Raw genomic sequence first — 17,589 nt, 5'->3', positions numbered from 1 at the left:
AAATTAACCAAAAGGCAAAGAGAGAGCACCCAAATTCACAAAATCAGAAATGAAAAGGGAGACATAGCAACAGACAACGAGGAAATCCAGAGAATCATCAGATCATACTTCAAAAACCTGTACTCCACAAAAATGGAAAACCAGGAAGAAATGGACAATTTTCTGGATAAATACCACATACCAAAATTAAATCAAGACCAGATAAACCATTTAAATTGACCAATAACCCCTATAGAAATAGAAACAGTCATCAAAAGTCTCCCAACCAAAAAAAGCCCAGGACCAGATGGTTTCAGTGCAGAATTCTACCAGACTTTCAAAGAAGAACTAATACCAATCCTCTTCAAAGTGTTCCACAAAATAGAAACAGAAGGAACACTACCAAACTCTTTTTATGAGGCTACAATTACACTGATACCCAAACCACACAAAGATGCAACAAAGAAAGAGAACTACAGACCAATCTCCCTCATGAACATTGATGCAAAAATACTCAACAAAATATTGGCAAACCGATTCCAAGAATACATCAAAACAATCATCCATCACGACCAAGTAGGATTCATCCCAGGGATGCAAGGATGGTTCAACATATGAAAATCAGTCAATGTAATACACCATATAAACAAACTGAAAGAAAAAAACCACATGATCATCTCCTTCGATGCTGAAAAAGCCTTTGACAAAATCCAACACCCCTTCATGATAAAGGTCTTAGAAAGATTAGGAATACAAGGAACATTTCTAAACATAATAAAAGCAATTTATAGCAAGCCAACAGCAAACATCAAATTAAGTGGAGAGAAACTCAAAGCAATACCACTAAATTCAGGAACAAGACAAGGCTGTCCACTCTCCCCATATTTATTCAATATAGTACTAGAATTTCTAGCTAGAGCAATAAGACAACAAAAGGAGATCAAAGGGATACAAATTGGCAAGGAAGAAGTCAAACTTTCACTATTTGCAGATGATATGATAGTATACATAAGTGACCCCAAAAACTCTACCAGGGAACTCCTACAGCTGATAAACTCCTTCAGTAAAGTGGCAGGATACAAGATCAACTCAAAAAAATCAGTACCCCTCCTATACACAAATGATAAAAGGGCTGAGAAAAAACTCAGAGAAACATCACCCTTTAAAATAGCCACAAATAATATAAAATACCTTGGGATAACACTAACAAAACAAGTGAAAGACCTTTTTGATAAGAACTTTAAATCTCTAAAGAAAGAAATTGAAGAAGATATCAGAAAATGGAAGGATCTCCCATGCTCATGGATAGGTAGGATTAACATAGTAAAAATTGCAATCTTATCAAAAGCAATCTACAGATTCAATGCAATCCCCATCAAAATCCCAACACAATTCTTCACAGACTTGGAAAGAAAAATACTCAACTTTATATGGAAAAACAAAAGTCCCAGAATAGCTAAAAGAATCCTATACGATAAAGCAACCCTTGGAGGAATCACCATCCCTGATCTGAAACTCTACTATAGAGCTACAGTAATAAAAACAGCTTGTAACTGGTATAAACACCGACATACGGACCAATGGAATCGAATTGAAGACCCTGACATTAATCCATGCACATATGAACACCTGGTTTTTGACAAAGGAGCCAAAACTATACAATGGAACAAAGTATCTTCAACAAATGGTGCTGGCATAACTGGATGTCAATATGTAAAAGATTACAAATAGATCCATATCTGTCACCATGCACAAAACTCAAGTCCAAGTGGATCAAAGACCTGAACATAAATCCAGTTACACTAAACTTAATAGAAAAGAAAGTAGGAAGCACTCTTGAACGCATTGGCACTGGAGACCATTTCCTAAATAAAACACCAACAGCACAGACCCTGAGCACAACAATTAATAAATGGGACCTCTCGAAACTGAGAAGCTTTTGCAGGGCAAAAGACACAGTCAATAAGACAAAAAGACAGCCAACAGATTGGGAAAAGATCTTCACCAACCTCACATCTGACAGAGGATTGATCTCCACAATATATAAAGAACTCAAGAAACTAGAATCAAAGTACTGAACAGTCCAATTAAAAAATGGGCTAAAGAGCTAAACAGAGAATTCACAAAACAAGAACTACAAATGGCTGAAAGACATTTAAAGAAATGCTCAACATCCTTAATCATAAGAGAAATGCAAATCAAAACGACTCTGAGATACCACCTTACACCTGTTAGATTGGCTACGATCAAAAACACCAATGACAACCAATGTTGGAGAGGATGTGGAGCAAAGGGAACACTCCTCCACTGTTGGTGGGAATGTAAACTTGTACAACCACTGTGGAAATCAGTATGGCGGTTTCTCAGAAAATTAGGAATCGAACTACCTCAAGACCCAGCCATCCCACTCTTGGGCATATACCCAAGGAATGCTGATTCATACCATAAAGATACATGCTCAGCTATGTTCATAGCAGCACTATTTGTAATAGCCAGAACCTGGAAACAACCTAGATGCCCATCAACGAAAGAATGGATGAAAAAAATGTGGTATATATACACAATGGAGTACTACTCAGCAGAGAAAAACAATGAAAGCATGAAATTGCAGGCAAATGGATGGAACTAGAAAAAAATCATCCTGAGTGAGGTAACCCAAAACCAGAAAGACAGTTATGGTATGTGCTCACTCATTGGTGGATTCTAGACATAAAATAAAGAACAAAGAGACCACAACCCATAGAACCATAGAGGCTATATATATATATATATATGACGACTGTGGCATATAATAAATTTCAGTTTTACTCAATTATTATAAAAAAATAGCCAAATGATTGGAAACACATGAACTATGAACCAGAGGCTGAGGGGCCCCCAGCTCGATCAGGTCCTCTGAATAGGTGAGACAGTTGATTGGCTTGATCAGTTTGGGAGGCAACTAGGCAGTGGGACCAAGTCCTGTGCTCATTGCATGAGTTGGCTGTTTGAAACCTGGAACTTATGCAGGGACACTTGGCTCAGTCTGGGAGGAAGGGACTGGACCTCCCTGGACTGATTCTACCAAGTTGATCACAGTCCTCAGGGGAGGACATGTCCTGGAGGAGGTGGGAATGGAGGATGGGCTGGGGGTAAGGGGAGGGAGTGGGAGGGGGGAGAATAGGGGAACCCATGGCTGATATGTAGAACTGAATGGTATTGTAAAATTTTATATATATATATATATATTAAAAAAATGTTTTCTCGGGCTGGAGAAATGGCTCAGAGGTTAAGAGCACTGACTGCTCTTCCAGAGCTCCTGAGTTCAAGTCCCAGCAACCACATGGTGGCTCACAACCATCTATAATGAGATCTGGTGCCCTCCTCTGGTGTGCAGACAGACACACATACAAACAGAGTACTGTATAAATAATAAATAAATAAATTTATTTAAAAAAAGAAATTGACCCTAAAATAGCATGTATGAAAATGATAGAGGAATAGAGTAAATCTCATAAAGAAATCTATGAAAACACAAACAGTGGAAAGAAATAAATAATCCATTCAAACCAGAAAGTAGCAATAAAATCAATCAAGAAAACTCATCTTAATGGAAATATGCAAGAGAAAAACTTAGGAACTCAAACAAGAGCCTCTAATGTGAGCTTCAAGAAAACTGGAAACAAAGAGTTGATTCCTTAAGAAAATCAACAAGATAGACAAGCCCTTATCCAAATTAACTAATAGGCAGAAAGAGAGTATCCAAATTAACAAAACCAGAAATGAAAAAGGAGCCCTAACAACAGACAATGAGGAAATCCACAGAATCATCAGGTCATACTTCAAAAACCTGTACTCCACCTGAAAGAAAATGGCAATTTTCTGGATAGATAGCACATACAAAATTTAAATCAGGAACAGATAAACATTTTAAATAGACCAATAACCCCTAAGGAAATAGAAAATGACTTCAATATTCTCTGCTTAACAGGAAAGTCTGTCAGATATGCTTAGCCAGTAGACCACCTTAGGATGCCCCAGTGTTACAGAGGACCTTTGGGTGACTGTCCTGGCAACCTGATGTCCCTGCCATTAGGTAACTTTTCACCCTTCTGGGGTCTTGATGGAGCTGAAGACTAAATAATCATAATCATAGTTTTTCTTAGTTATAATAGAAAGTAAATTAGAGACAAAACTTAGATATAAACCAAGATAAGTTCGAAAATTAAGTATTTTCTCCAATTTTGCCAAATGTAAATGGATCCGATACTATTACTGTAATTCTTATATAATAACCATTTTAGTTGTATATAGTTTACCATATTAAGGTGAAAACCTTTTTTTTTCTTTTATTTACAATACTATTCAGTTCTAAATAACAGCCACAGATTCCCATGTTCTCCCCTTTCCTGTCCCCCTCCCCTTCCCCCCAGCCCAACCCCTATTCCCCCCACCTCCAGATCAAGGCCACCCCCGAGGACTAGATCAAGCTGATAGACTCAGTCAAGGCAGGTCCAGTCCCCTCCTCCCAGACTGAGCCAAGCGTCCCTGCATAAGTCCCATGTTTCAAACAGCCTACTCATGCAATGAGCCCAGGACCTGGTACCACTGCCTAGATGGCTCCCAAACAGATCAAGCCAATCAACTGTCCCAACTATTCAGAAGGCCTGATCTAGTTGGGGGCCCCTCAGCCTTTGGTTCATAGTTCATGTGTTTCCATTCATTTGGCTATTTGTCCCTGTGCTTTATCCAACCTTGGTTCCAACAATTCTCGCTCATTGAAACCCTCTTCTTTCTCACTAATTAGACTCCCAGCACTCCACCCAGGGCCTAGGGGTGCATGCGTGCATCTAGATTCCTCAGTCCTTGGATGGGGTTTCTGGCACAACTATTAGGGTGCTTGGCCATCCCATCACCAGAGTAGGTCAGTCCCGGCTGTCTCTCAGCCATTGCCAGCAGTCTTTTGTGGGGGAATATTTGTGGATTTCTGTGGGCCTCTTTAGCACTTTGTTTCTTCCTTTTCTCATGTGGTCTTCATTTACCATGGTCTCCTATTCCTTGTTCTCCCTCTCTGTTCTTGATCAAGGTGGGATCTCCTGCTCTCTTTCCCTCGACCCTCACCGTTCATTGCTCCCACTCATATCCAGGTTTTTCATGTAGATCTCATCCATTTCTCCATCATTGGGTGATCCCCATGTCTTTCTTGGGGTCCTGTTTTACAGTTAGCCTGGCTGGTGATGTGAATAGCAGTCCAGTCATCCTTGTTCCCCATCTAGTAGCCTCCTATGAGTGAGTACATACCACATTTGTTTTTCTGAGTCTGGGTAACCTCATTAAGGATGATTTTTTTCTAGATCCATCCATTTGTCTACAAACCTCATGATGTCATTGTTATTCTCTGCTGAGTAGTATACCATTGTGTATATGTGCCACAATTTATTTATCCATTGTTCGTTGAAGGGCATCTAGGTTGTTTCCAGGTTTGGGCTATTACAAACAATGCTGATATGAACATAGCTGAGCAAGTGCTCTTGTGATATGATTGAGCATTTCTTGGGTATATGCCCAGGAGTGGTATAGCTGGATCTTGGGGGAGATTGATTCCCAATTGTTTAAGAAAGCACCATATTGATTTCCAAAGTGATTGTACAAGCTTTCATTCCCACCAGCAGTGGAAGAGAGTTCCCCTAGTTCCACATCCTCTCCAGCATAAAGTGTCCTCAGTGTTTTTGATCTTAGCCCTTCGGACAGGCGTAAGGTGATATCTCAGAGTTGTTTTGATTTGCATTTCCCTGATGATTAGGGATGTTGAGCAATTCCTTAAATGTCTTTCAGCCATTTGAGTTTCCTTCTTGAGAATTCTCTGTATAGTTCTATAGCCCATTTCTCAATTGGACTGTTGGTCTTTTTGATGTCTAGTTTCTTGAGTTCCTTATATATTCTGGATATCAGTCCTCTGTCAGATGTGGGGTTGGTGAAGATCTTTTCCCATTCTGTAGGCTGTCGCTTTGCCTTGTTCACTGTATCCTTTGCTCTACAAAATCTTCTCAGTTTCAAGAGGTCCCATTGATTGATTATTTGTCTCAGTGCCTGTGCTACTGGTGTTATATTTAGGAAGTAATCTCCTATGCCAATGTGTTCAAGACTACTTCCTACTTTCTCTTCTAGCAGGTTCAGAGTAGCTGGATTTATGTTGAGGTTCTTGATCCACTTGGACTTAAGTTTTGTGCACGGTGACAGAGATGGATCTATTTGCAGCCTTCTACATGTTGATATCCAGTAATACCAACACCATTTATTGAAGATGCTTTCTTTTTTCCATTGTACACTTTTGGCTTCTTTGTCAAAAATTATATCTTCATAGGTGTGCAGGTTAATGTCAGAGTCTTCAATTCGATTCCATTGGTCCACATGTTGGTTTTTATTCCAATACCAAGCTGTTTTTCTTACTGTAGCTCTATAGTAGATCTTGGAGTCAGGTATCATGATGCCTCCCGAGTTTGTTTTATTGTACAAGATTCTTTTGGCTATCCTGAGTTTTTTTGTTTTTCCCTATGAAGTTGAGTATTATTGTTTCCAGGTCTGTGAAGAATTGTGTTGGTATTTTGATGGGGATTGTATTGAATCTGTAGATGCAAGTATAACCAACAGAATGGAAGAGATGGAAGAGAGGATATCTGGTGTTGAAGGTACAGTAGAAGAAATAGATTCATCAGTCAAAGAAAACACTAAAGCCAACAAAGTCATGAACCAAAATGTCCAAGAAATTTTGGACACCATGAAAAGACCAAACCTACGAATGATAGGGATAGAAGAAGGAGAAGAATACCAACTCAAAGGCACAGAAAATATATTAAAAAAACCATAGAAGAAAACTTTCCCAACTTAAAGAAAGAAATGCCTAGGAAGATACAAGAAGCCTATAGAACACCAAACAGACTAGACCCCCCCAAAAAGTCCCCTCCCCACATAATAATTAAACAGCTAAATGTACAGAATAAAGAAAGAATATTAAGAGCAGCAAAGGAAAAAGGCCAAATGACCTTTAAAGGCAAACCCATCAGAATAACACCTGATTTCTCAATGGAGATTTTGAAAGCCAGAAGGACCTGGACAGATGTAATGCAGACACTAAGAGACCATGTATGTCAGCCCAGCAAAACTTTCAATCATCATAGATGGAAGGAACAAGACATTTGAAGACAAAGCCAGATTTAAACAATACCTATCCACAAACCCAGCCCTACAGAAAGCACTAGAAGGAAAATTCCAACCGAAGGAAGTCAGATACACACTCGAAAACACAGGCAATAGGCAAAGCCACAGCAGTAAACCCCAAAGAAGAGAAGTGCACACACACTACCACCAAAAATAACAGGGATGAACAATCATTGATCGATAATATCCCTTAATATCAACGGACTTAATTCACCTATAAAAAGATATAGGCTTACAGAATGGATATGAAAGCAGGACCCATTTTTCTGCTGCATATAAGAAACACATCTCAAACTCAAAGACAGACACTACCTAAGAATAAAAGGCTGGGAAAAGACATTAAAATCAAATGGTCTTAAGAAACAAGCAAGGGTAGCCATCCTGATATCCAACAAAATAGACTTCAAACTAAAATCAATCAAAAGAGATCAAGAAGGGTATTACATACTCATCACAGGAAAGATCCTCCAAGATGAAGTTTCAATTCTGAACATTTATGCCCCAAACACAAGGGCACCCACATATGTAAAAGAAATATTACTAAAACTTAAACCACATATAAAACCCCACACATTAATAGTGGGAGATCTCAATACCCCACTTTCACCACTGGACAGATCTCCCAAATCGAAACTTAACAGAGAAATAAAGGACTTAACTGATGTCATGACCCAAATGGACCTAATAGATATCTTCAGAACATTGCATCCTAACAAAAAATAATATACCTTCTTCTCAGCACCCCATGGAACTTTCTCTAAAATAGACCACATACTTGGCCACAAAGCAAATCTCAACAGATACAAAACAATTGGAATAACCTCCTGTGTTCTATCAGACCACTATTGTTTAAAGTTAGATTTCAACAACAACAAAAACTACAGAAAACTTACACTCTCATGGAAACTGAATAATGCTCAACTGAATCACCAATGGGTTAAGGAAGAAATAAAGAAAGAAATTAAAGACTTCCTAGAGATCAACGAAAATGAAGACACCACATACCCAAACTTATGTGACACTATGAAAGCAGTGCTAAGAGGGAAATGCATAGCACTAAATGCCCACATAAAGAAGTTGGAGAAATCGCACACTTGTGACTTAACAGCACACCTGAAAGCTCTAGAACAAGAAGAGGCAAAGTCTCCCAGGAAGAATAGACCACAGGAAATTATCAGATTGAGTGCTAAAATCAATAAAAGAGAAACAAAGAGAACAATACAAAAATCAATGAAACAAAGAGTTGGTTCTTAGAGAAAATCAACATGATAGACAAGCCCTTATCCAAACTAACCAAAAGACAGAGAGAAAGAATCCAAATCAACAAAATTAGAAATGAAAAGGGGGATATAATGACAGACATTGAGGAAATCCAGAGAATTATAAGGTCATATTTCAAAAACCTCAACTCCACAAAACTGGAAAACCTAAAAGAAATGGACTGTTTTCTGGATAGGTACCACATACCTAAGTTAAATCAAGACCACATAAACTATTTAAATAGTCCAATAACTCCTCAGGAAATAGAAACATTCATTAAAATCTCCCAACAAAAAAAGCCCAGGACCAGATGGTTTCAGCTCAGAATTCTACCAGATCTCCAAAGAAGAGTTAATACCAATACTCTCTAAATTGTTCCACATAATAGAAACAGAAGGAACATTACCAAACTCCTTCTATGAGGCTACAATTACCCTGATTCCTAAACCAAACAAGGATGCAACAAAGAAAGAGAACTATAGACCGATCTCCCTCATGAACATTGATGCAAAAATACTCAATAAAATACTGGCAAACAGACTCCAAGAACACATCAGGACAATTATCCACCATGATCAAGTAGGCTTCATCCCAGGGATGCAAGGGTGGTTCAACATACAAAAGTCTGTCAATGTAATACACCATATAAACAAACTCAAAAAAAAAACCCACATGATTATCTCACTAGATGCAGAAAAGGCATTTGACAAAATCCAACACCCCTTCATGATAAAAGTCTTGGAGCAATCAGGAATACAGGGACCTTACCTAAACATAATAAAGGCAATTTCCAGCAAGCCAACAGCCAACATCAAATTAAATGGAGAGAAACTCAAAGCAATTCCACTAAAATCAGGAATGAGGCAAGGCTGTCCACTCTCCCCATACTTATTCCATATAGTACTTGAAGTTCTAGCAAGAGCAATAAGACAACATAAGGAGATTAAGGGGATACAAATTGGAAAGGAAGAAGTGAAGCTTTCCCTATTTGCAGATGACATGATAGTATACTTGAGTGACCCCAAAGATTCCACCCAGGAACTGATAAAACTTATAAACACCTTCAGTAACATAGCAGGATATGAGAGCAACTCAAAAAAATAAGTAGCTCTCTTATATACAATGGACAAAGAAGCTGAGAAGGAAATCAGAGATACATCACCCTTTACAATAGCCACAAATGACATAAAATACCTTGGGGTAACACTAACCAAGCAAGTGAAGGATATATATGACAAGAACTTTAAGTCCCTGAAAAAAGAAATTGAAGATGTCAGAAAATGGAAAGATCTCCCATGCTCATGGATAGGCAGGACCAACATAGTAAAAATGGTAATTTTACCAAAAGCAATCTACAGATTCAATGCAATCCCCATCAAAATACCATCACAATTCTTCAGAGACCTGGAAAGAATAATACTCTACATCATATGGAAAAACAAAAAACCCAGGATAGAGAAAAGAATCCTGTATAATAAAACAACCTCTGGAGGCATCACAATCCCTGACTTCAAGCTCTACTATAGAGCTACAGTAATAAAAACAGCTTGGTATTGGCATAAAAACCAACATGTGGACCAGTGGAATCGAATTAAGCTCCTGACATTAACCCACACACCTATGAAAACCTTTCTTTTTAATTAGACAAAGAGGTGAAAATTCTCGGTAACAATCCCTTCTACACTATCAATATGTCTTACTCATTTTGGTTAATAAAGAGCTGACAGACCAGTAGCTGTGCAGGATGTTAGGCAGTAAAACCAAATCTAGAATGATAGGAAGAAGGAGAACAGATTCAGGAGTGCTACTAGCTGGCTGATTAGGAAGCAAGACATGTCAGAGGACAGGTAAAGACACGAGACACTTGACAATACATAGAAGAATAAAAATGGGTTAATTTAAAGGTAAGAATTATCTAGTAACAAGCCACAGCTATCAGCTGTGAAATTATAGATCACATTTAGCCTCTGAGTTGGTTTTTTTGACCAGGCAGTTGGGACAGGAAACTTCCAATTATATAGTCCTACCTGCAAGATATGCTAAGGCAATGATGCCATAAAGCTCACGAGAGTAACCAAGAAATGCTTGATTTTACTTAAGGCCTACTACTCTATGAGATGGAACACATAGCTGACACTGCTTTGTTAACCAGAGACTAGATAGCCTGGGGACCTAGGGTAAAACCAAATAATCTTGTTCTGAAAAATTAGTGAAAGAGTGACTCCATGGTGTTCTGCTGTGCTCAGATTAGTGCCTTGTACAGCTGTCATCAGAGAAGATTTCTCCCAAAGCAGTCGGGAAGAAAAATAGAGATCCAAAGACAGAGAATACACAGAGTTTGAGATACTTTTGAGCAATCAGCCTTAAGTGGTATATCTCCACCAAATCTCTCACTTTGGAGCTCAGACAATTCTTCAGAAGAATAAGGAAAGGGGGGTTAGAGCCAGAGAAGAGGGAGGACACTAAGAAAACATGACCATCCACATCAACATAAGAAAAACTCATATGGACCCACAGACTGGAGCAGCATGCATAGTGGCACACCAGTCTCCACCAATCCTCTGCTTATATGTTAGGGTCTACAGTTGAGTGATTTTGTGGTCTTCCTTGATATTTGAGCATGTGGGTCGTCTCTGCTTGTGCCTTCTCTTGTGCAGTTTTCATTCTGTTGGTTTATCTTGTTCAATTTTGAGGTAATAATATTACTTAATCAGATTGTACATTATTTTGTAATATTTTTAAAAAAATGAATGGATGAAAATCTAGCCACTAGGTTAAAGGATAACAATGGAACTGTCATTTATACCTGCTGGCAGAGGGAAAATCCACTGTCTCCAATGAAATGACACTGGATATATCAACCACTCTAGGGAAGTGTTCATGTGCAGGAGTAGTTGACCAACATGTAATGGACTCCACAGTTTTATTTCTCTGTGTGCGTGTGCGTGTGCGTGTGCGTGTGCATGTGTGTGTATGTGTGTGTTTGTGTGTGTGCATGTGTGTATGCTTTTATTTGGTTGTATTTCATGGCAGTTCAGTGTTTTTTCCTTTGGTTATTGTTTTATTCTGTTTTCTTTGGGGGGAATTTTGTTTTATTTGGATTTTTTTTTTCAGGAGGAATTTAAGTTTGTGTGGGTAAGGAGGAGGAGAAAACTTGGAAGAAATTTTGGGAGAGAGAGGATATGATTAAAATATGTTTAAATTTAAAACTTGTTTTAAATTATAATAAATTTTATAAGGGAAATAAAAATGAGAACAACGAAGTTACTGCTTTCAGTGACTTTCATCATCACCAGAGTCTACTTCTGAAAGCTCAACAGTGGCTGTAAGACTGCTTCATTTCCTCCTTAACTAATTTTTTTGAACTATTCAAAGGATGGGTAAGTGTTTTCTCTGACAGACTGCACTTGTGTTTTTTCTTGTTCTTAAAAAGTATGATTGATATTTTTTATTTATGATATAGAAATGATGGTTATGTTTCACTGTTAGCTTCTGAACTACTAAAGCTTTTGAGTTGCTGAACAAATGTGAATATTTTTGGGCTTACAGGCTTGGTGTCGTTATTATGTGTCCATCAGTAGAGGGAGAATTTTTAACTAAATGAAAATAAAATACACAAATTAACTTAAAATTATTTAAATTAATGATCTTTGGATCAATGTCTCTTTTAGCCAAGGTTGACTTCAAACCCACCATACAAACAAGGATAACGTAGAAACCGTGACTCTCTCTCTCTCTCTCTCTCTCTCTCTCTCTCTCTCTCTCTATCTATCTATCTATCTATCTCAGTGCTAATTTTAGAGTCCTGTGATGCCTTGCCAAGATATATTTTTAATTTTCAAAATAATAGATATTTTAGAAACATACACAGTACTTGAACATATTGCTACCTGTCTGTGGGGCATTTCAATGAAATGAAACCTGCAATGATCTGATAAGGATATGGCCTCTCAATCTATTTAGACATATGCCATTACTTAATGTTGAAACATTTTAGATATTCTATACTAAGAGTTTTCAAATCTCTAGTGTATTCTAGCCCACCATGCAGAACCCCCTGTACTGCAGAGAACAGGACACAATCATCCCTGACTGGCTGCATCTTGTACATTCCTGGTCAGATGTGTGTATCACTCGGTTCATGTGACTTCAGCTCCTGTGCTCTCCCAGGATTCACAGATGGATTTCCTGCCTTTGTCCCTCTTCTTGTCATCAAGGGGGGATGACATACATTTGGCACAACAGTGGAATGAAAGTGCTTTACCTATTTCCCAACAGACTACTGTGTTATAAGGTTATTAAATGTGTTGCATAGACAGAATTACAAAACCTATAGCACAAGTATGAGCTACCCCAACCTACTCCAGGTTTAATAAGGAAAAGATGTGCGTGATGGATAAGGTAACTGCAGAGAAAATTTCAGGTGCATGTCAATAAGGGACCAAGGACATAATTTCACCTTTATTGACTCTTTATTAATCTAAAACTGACATGGGGATACTGAGAAATATGGGTTGCTACATTGTGTGAGTTTATGAGAGGTTCTGTGATTGCTGTAAGAATGACAATTACCTTTTTTATGTCTTCATAGCTCAATAGCAGGAAGTTGTCTCTTTTTCTCATGGATAGCCAGGCACGGGTGTGCTCAAACCATGATCCAAATACCACTGCGGGAATGGAAGTGGAAAGCATTGCTTATAAAGAATGAAAGTCATGTCTTCCTGATATTCTTCACCTTTCTGCAAATGACAGACTGCTTTACTAAGAAAAATGAAACTAGTATTTAAAATATACAATGTAACATTGGACACATACACAGAGATAATGAGCTGATTAAATCAAGTCCATTAGTAAACTCATCAACTTACAGATTTACCCCTGATGCCTCATGGAGACATGCTTCTGTTGGGCTTTAGCAATGGATGTATGTTTTGGGGAGAAGTCATCATACCAATACAGTAAGCCAGAGAGGTCTTTCCATGTCTACAGTTGGTCTTTATATTGCTATCATGTCTAAAGAACTATCTCGATCCTTTCTAAGGGACATCTACTCACCCTGGCATCCACCTCTAAGCTTCCACCATGTCTCAATAGTGACTCTTCAATACCCTGGCGTCCTAAACACAGACTAATAGAGACCTTCCAGGCATAGAATTCCACCTTCACCCCTGTAGGATGACTCATCCCTAACAGGCTTGAGGGAAAAAATGGTCCCAAATCAGTAAAAAAAAAGATACTTTCTAAAAGCCAACCTGGTCTGCTTAAGGGCCTTAGCAAAAGCAGCTGAGATATGATCTGGAGATCACCTGGTCCAATGAGAGGCAGTGAAGCTAAGAGTTAAGCAAGGGTCAGAGCAGTAGGACGCATGAATTCAAGGAATCTAAGATTTGATTGAAAGCTGGGGGTAAATGATCTACAGAGAAGTAATAGAGAGAAATAAACTTCATAATACAACAAAGAATTAGGCCACTTAAAGAGATTGAAAGCTGGGTTCAGGTGATGACTCAGAGGAAAGCATTTGCTGTGCATGTGTGAGGACCTGAATTTGAATCCACAGGAACCATTCAAAGATGATAATTCAGTTTCTTTTTCTTACACCTGTGCTCCTTCAATGACATGGAAGGTGGAGACAGGAGAATGTTCAGAAGATTGGGACCAGCTAAGCTGGCAAACACAATGATGAACAAGAAGAAAGAGATTTTGTCTCAAACAGGGTAGAATTTAAGGCTCAACACCTGATGTTGTTGCTTGCCTTCCACATTCAAGTTTTGGCACAAAACTGCCACACTCACACGTTTATAATCACACTATTGTAAACACACATTCAATTCACATTCACATTCAAAATTCACATTCAAAGAAAACCTAAAAGCCAAATCAAATATGGCATACAACTGCAATACTAAAACTCGGCATGTCAAGACAAGAGAAGACCAGAGGTTCAATGTCATATTCCAGTACATAGAGAATTTGTGACCAATCTGGCATACAACAGATATTGTCTCAAAACAAACAAAAAAGCCAAAACCATTTTAGGGAGAGCACTAAAAATAAGCTAATGACTGGAAATTAACAGTGGTTCTGTCTTGGAAGTCATTTTAAAAGATAAGTGTTTAATTGGAAGCAGGTATTAAAAAGAATATCTCAACAAGGCTTCCTCTGTCTTGGTATGTAGACAAGGATGTTCTTGAACTATTGATTCACTTGAATCCATCCCATGAATATTGTGATTGCCGGCTTGCACCATACTAATCAGCCTGGATATTGACTATTTTGTTTCATGTCAATTGATATGTATCAAGAGATGTGACCTAGTGGCTGTATCCAAAACCAATCACAAGATCTGAGTGTTAGTGATGAGTAATATTCAATTAGTAGCCAAGTAAGTAACTGTCTCCTGGTCCTAGAAAGAGAGAAAGATTCAAAGACAGAGATGGGAAGAATGGCATTTTGTATTACATGGCTGAAAATAATTCTCATCAATAAAACAAGCAGTTGAGTGAAACCAAGTGAATGAATCAAGGATGTATGACATTATTAATAACCACAATTAAAAGAATGAAGGGAATAGGTCATCAAGTAGAGAGAGAGGTGTGGGGAAAGGTTAGAGGGAGTTGGAAAGGTTAGAGAGAGATGGAAAGAGGGAGGGAAGGAGAGAGAAAGGGAGAGAGAGAGAGAGAGAGAGAGAGAGAGAGAGAGAGAGAGAGAGAGAGAGAGAGAGAGAGAGATATGAACAGTCAGAGAATATGCAAGGCCCTAGAAACTTGTAGTTAATGATACAATTTTTGAAAGATTTATTTTATTTTTCTTTTTGTATATGAGTGTGTATATGAGTATGAGTCTGTGTGTTTGTGTGTCTGCAGAGATGACAAGAGTTTCAGTTCCTCTGAAGCTGAAGTTATGAAAAACTGTGAGCCACTTGATGTGGATACTGGCTAACAAACTCCCCTCCCCTAAAAAGCATGAAGTTCTTTTGAGCACTAAAGCTCTCTTCATCCCCTAATGACACAATTTTGAAAAGTAATTATGGAAAAAAACTTTATTGCAGAAGGAAGAGTAGAAATTAGCACAAGTGATCTACACAACAAATCAATAGTAATTGAAGGAATTAGAGATACAAAAGGGAATGGTGGTATTGTGAAATAATAATGGGTAAAAAAGTGCTTATCATATAAACCTGATGACCAAACCATTGCTGTGAGCCACATAAATTACAACTAGACAATTGACTCCACAAATTTGTTCTCAGGTTCTCACAAATGCTCTGTGAGATGTGTGTAACCACACAAATACTCAAACATACATATATACCAGATCATTATAAAGAAGGTATTTTAAAGGAAAAAATAACAGTGTGAAGGTAAGATGGAGGACTGGGATAATACAATAAGTGCAAAATAATATAATAAGAAGGTAGGAGTGGGAATTCCAATATATCTTTCACTCTATGAAAAGAGGAAATCTAAAGTTTATAGGTATAGAAAACATTTATTAAGATCATTCCCTGTAGTTAGGAATACAGATGTTGTGTTTAGAGGCTTTTAGTGTTAACACAACCTATAACCACCTTGTAAGAGAATTTTAATGAGGAATAGTCTAGATTCCATTGGCCTATGGGCATGTGTTTCAAAGGTCGTGCTGTTAATTCATTGATAATGTAGAAGGTTAAAACACATTATGGGGAGCATCTTTCACTACTGGAGGGGTGCAGAAAAGCATAAGGAAAGAGAAAGCTAGCTGTGGGCAAGAAAGCAAGGGTAAACATCTTTATTGTCTCTCTGCTCTTGAACATAGTGCTTTAACTTCCTGCCAAGTCTTCTCAATCAATCATAAACTGTAATGTAGTGCTCTAAGCAAAATAAATCCTTTTCTCTCTAATTTGCTTTTTGTTAGAACAGATGCTAATTCAGATACAGGCAGAATTTCGAATACCACAGAGACAAGACAAGAAAAGAACCCACCCTCATAATATTATAATTAAACAAACAAAATACATTGAAATTCACAAGAGAGAAACACTAAGTCCAATGTAAAGGAAAGTCTGTCAGAATAACAGATTTTTTTAATACAGATTTTTAAAATCCAAAAGGGACTGGAAAGCTATACTTCAAATTATAAAAGACAACCAATAATTACTATTGTACCCATCCAAGCTGCTTGTCATAACTCAAGGAGAAATAAAATTTTACATGCTAAAATTATGCAAAATGAATTTATACCCATCAACACAGCTTTACAAAATAAATTTATAGGAGTCTTTTAGAACAAAGAGAAAAACAGATTCATCCATAAGACTGCAAAAGCATACAATTGCTTTACCAGTCTACTTGACACAACCCAGAATTATCTGAGAAAGTCTCAGTTAAGGTATTGTCCCTATCAGATTGGCCTGTGACCAAGGGTTTGAATTGTTGTCTTCATTGATGATTGATGTGTTAGGGCCCACGGCATAGGTAGCTAGTCCTGGGACGTATAAAGACTCTAACCTAGTCTGAAACACTGAATGAGTTAGCAGATTTGTAAAATAGTTTCTGCTTCAGTTCCTTCTGGAGATACCGCCCTGACATCTCCCATAGCTAGATTGTGATGTGAAAGTGGAAGTCAGATAAACACTTTCTTTCCCTACATTTTTCTGGCAAGAACATTTTGTCACTGAAACTATAAAGCAAACTAGAACAACAGTCATACAAAAAACAACTTGAGACCCTTGGAAAAACCATCAAAAGAACAGTAATCAATAGGCACCTTTCACTAGTAACTGAATATTAATGTCAATTCCCAATTGAAAAACACAGGCTAGGGGATTGGAATAAAAGTATGAAGTATATGTTTGTTGTACTCCATTATAAAAGACAGATATATTTTACAATGAAGTGATGAAAAAAGGTGTTCAAGGAAAATGGAGCTTGAAAAAACCAAGTGTTGCTGATCTCATATGACAAAATAGACTTAAAGTAAATCTAGTGAGAATTGATAATTAATATTTCCTACTGATTGAGGCAACAGTTCATGAGAAATGAGAAGATCTTTACAATTCCATACACACGTGCACACAGTTCTATACAGAAAATACTATTAGATATAAAACCACAGACTATCACCAGGTGTCATAGTAGTTTCACATCCAACAATTAATGCTTCATCCCAATATAG

The 17,589-nt window shown here is 37.8% G+C and overlaps 1 protein-coding gene across 2 annotated transcripts in view; it reads right to left on the bottom strand.

Annotated features, from left to right (window-relative positions):
- LOC102918058 (sulfotransferase 2A2-like) overlaps positions 1 to 17,589 on the bottom strand; it is a 46,761-nt gene that overhangs the window by 11,011 nt on the left and 18,161 nt on the right. For both annotated transcript variants that reach the window (XR_013051214.1, XM_042265669.2), the window contains exon 4: positions 13,009 to 13,103. Coding sequence is in view for 1 of the 2 variants with exons in the window: in XM_042265669.2 (XP_042121603.1) it covers positions 13,009 to 13,103 (95 nt within the window). In the remaining variant the exon portion in view is untranslated. The remainder of the gene's footprint in view (positions 1 to 13,008; positions 13,104 to 17,589) is intronic.

The sequence above is a fragment of the Peromyscus maniculatus genome, chromosome 1 (assembly GCF_049852395.1).
Source record: "Peromyscus maniculatus bairdii isolate BWxNUB_F1_BW_parent chromosome 1, HU_Pman_BW_mat_3.1, whole genome shotgun sequence".
NCBI classification, from domain to species: domain Eukaryota; kingdom Metazoa; phylum Chordata; class Mammalia; order Rodentia; family Cricetidae; genus Peromyscus; species Peromyscus maniculatus.
This window is presented reverse-complemented; position numbering and strand designations above follow the sequence as displayed.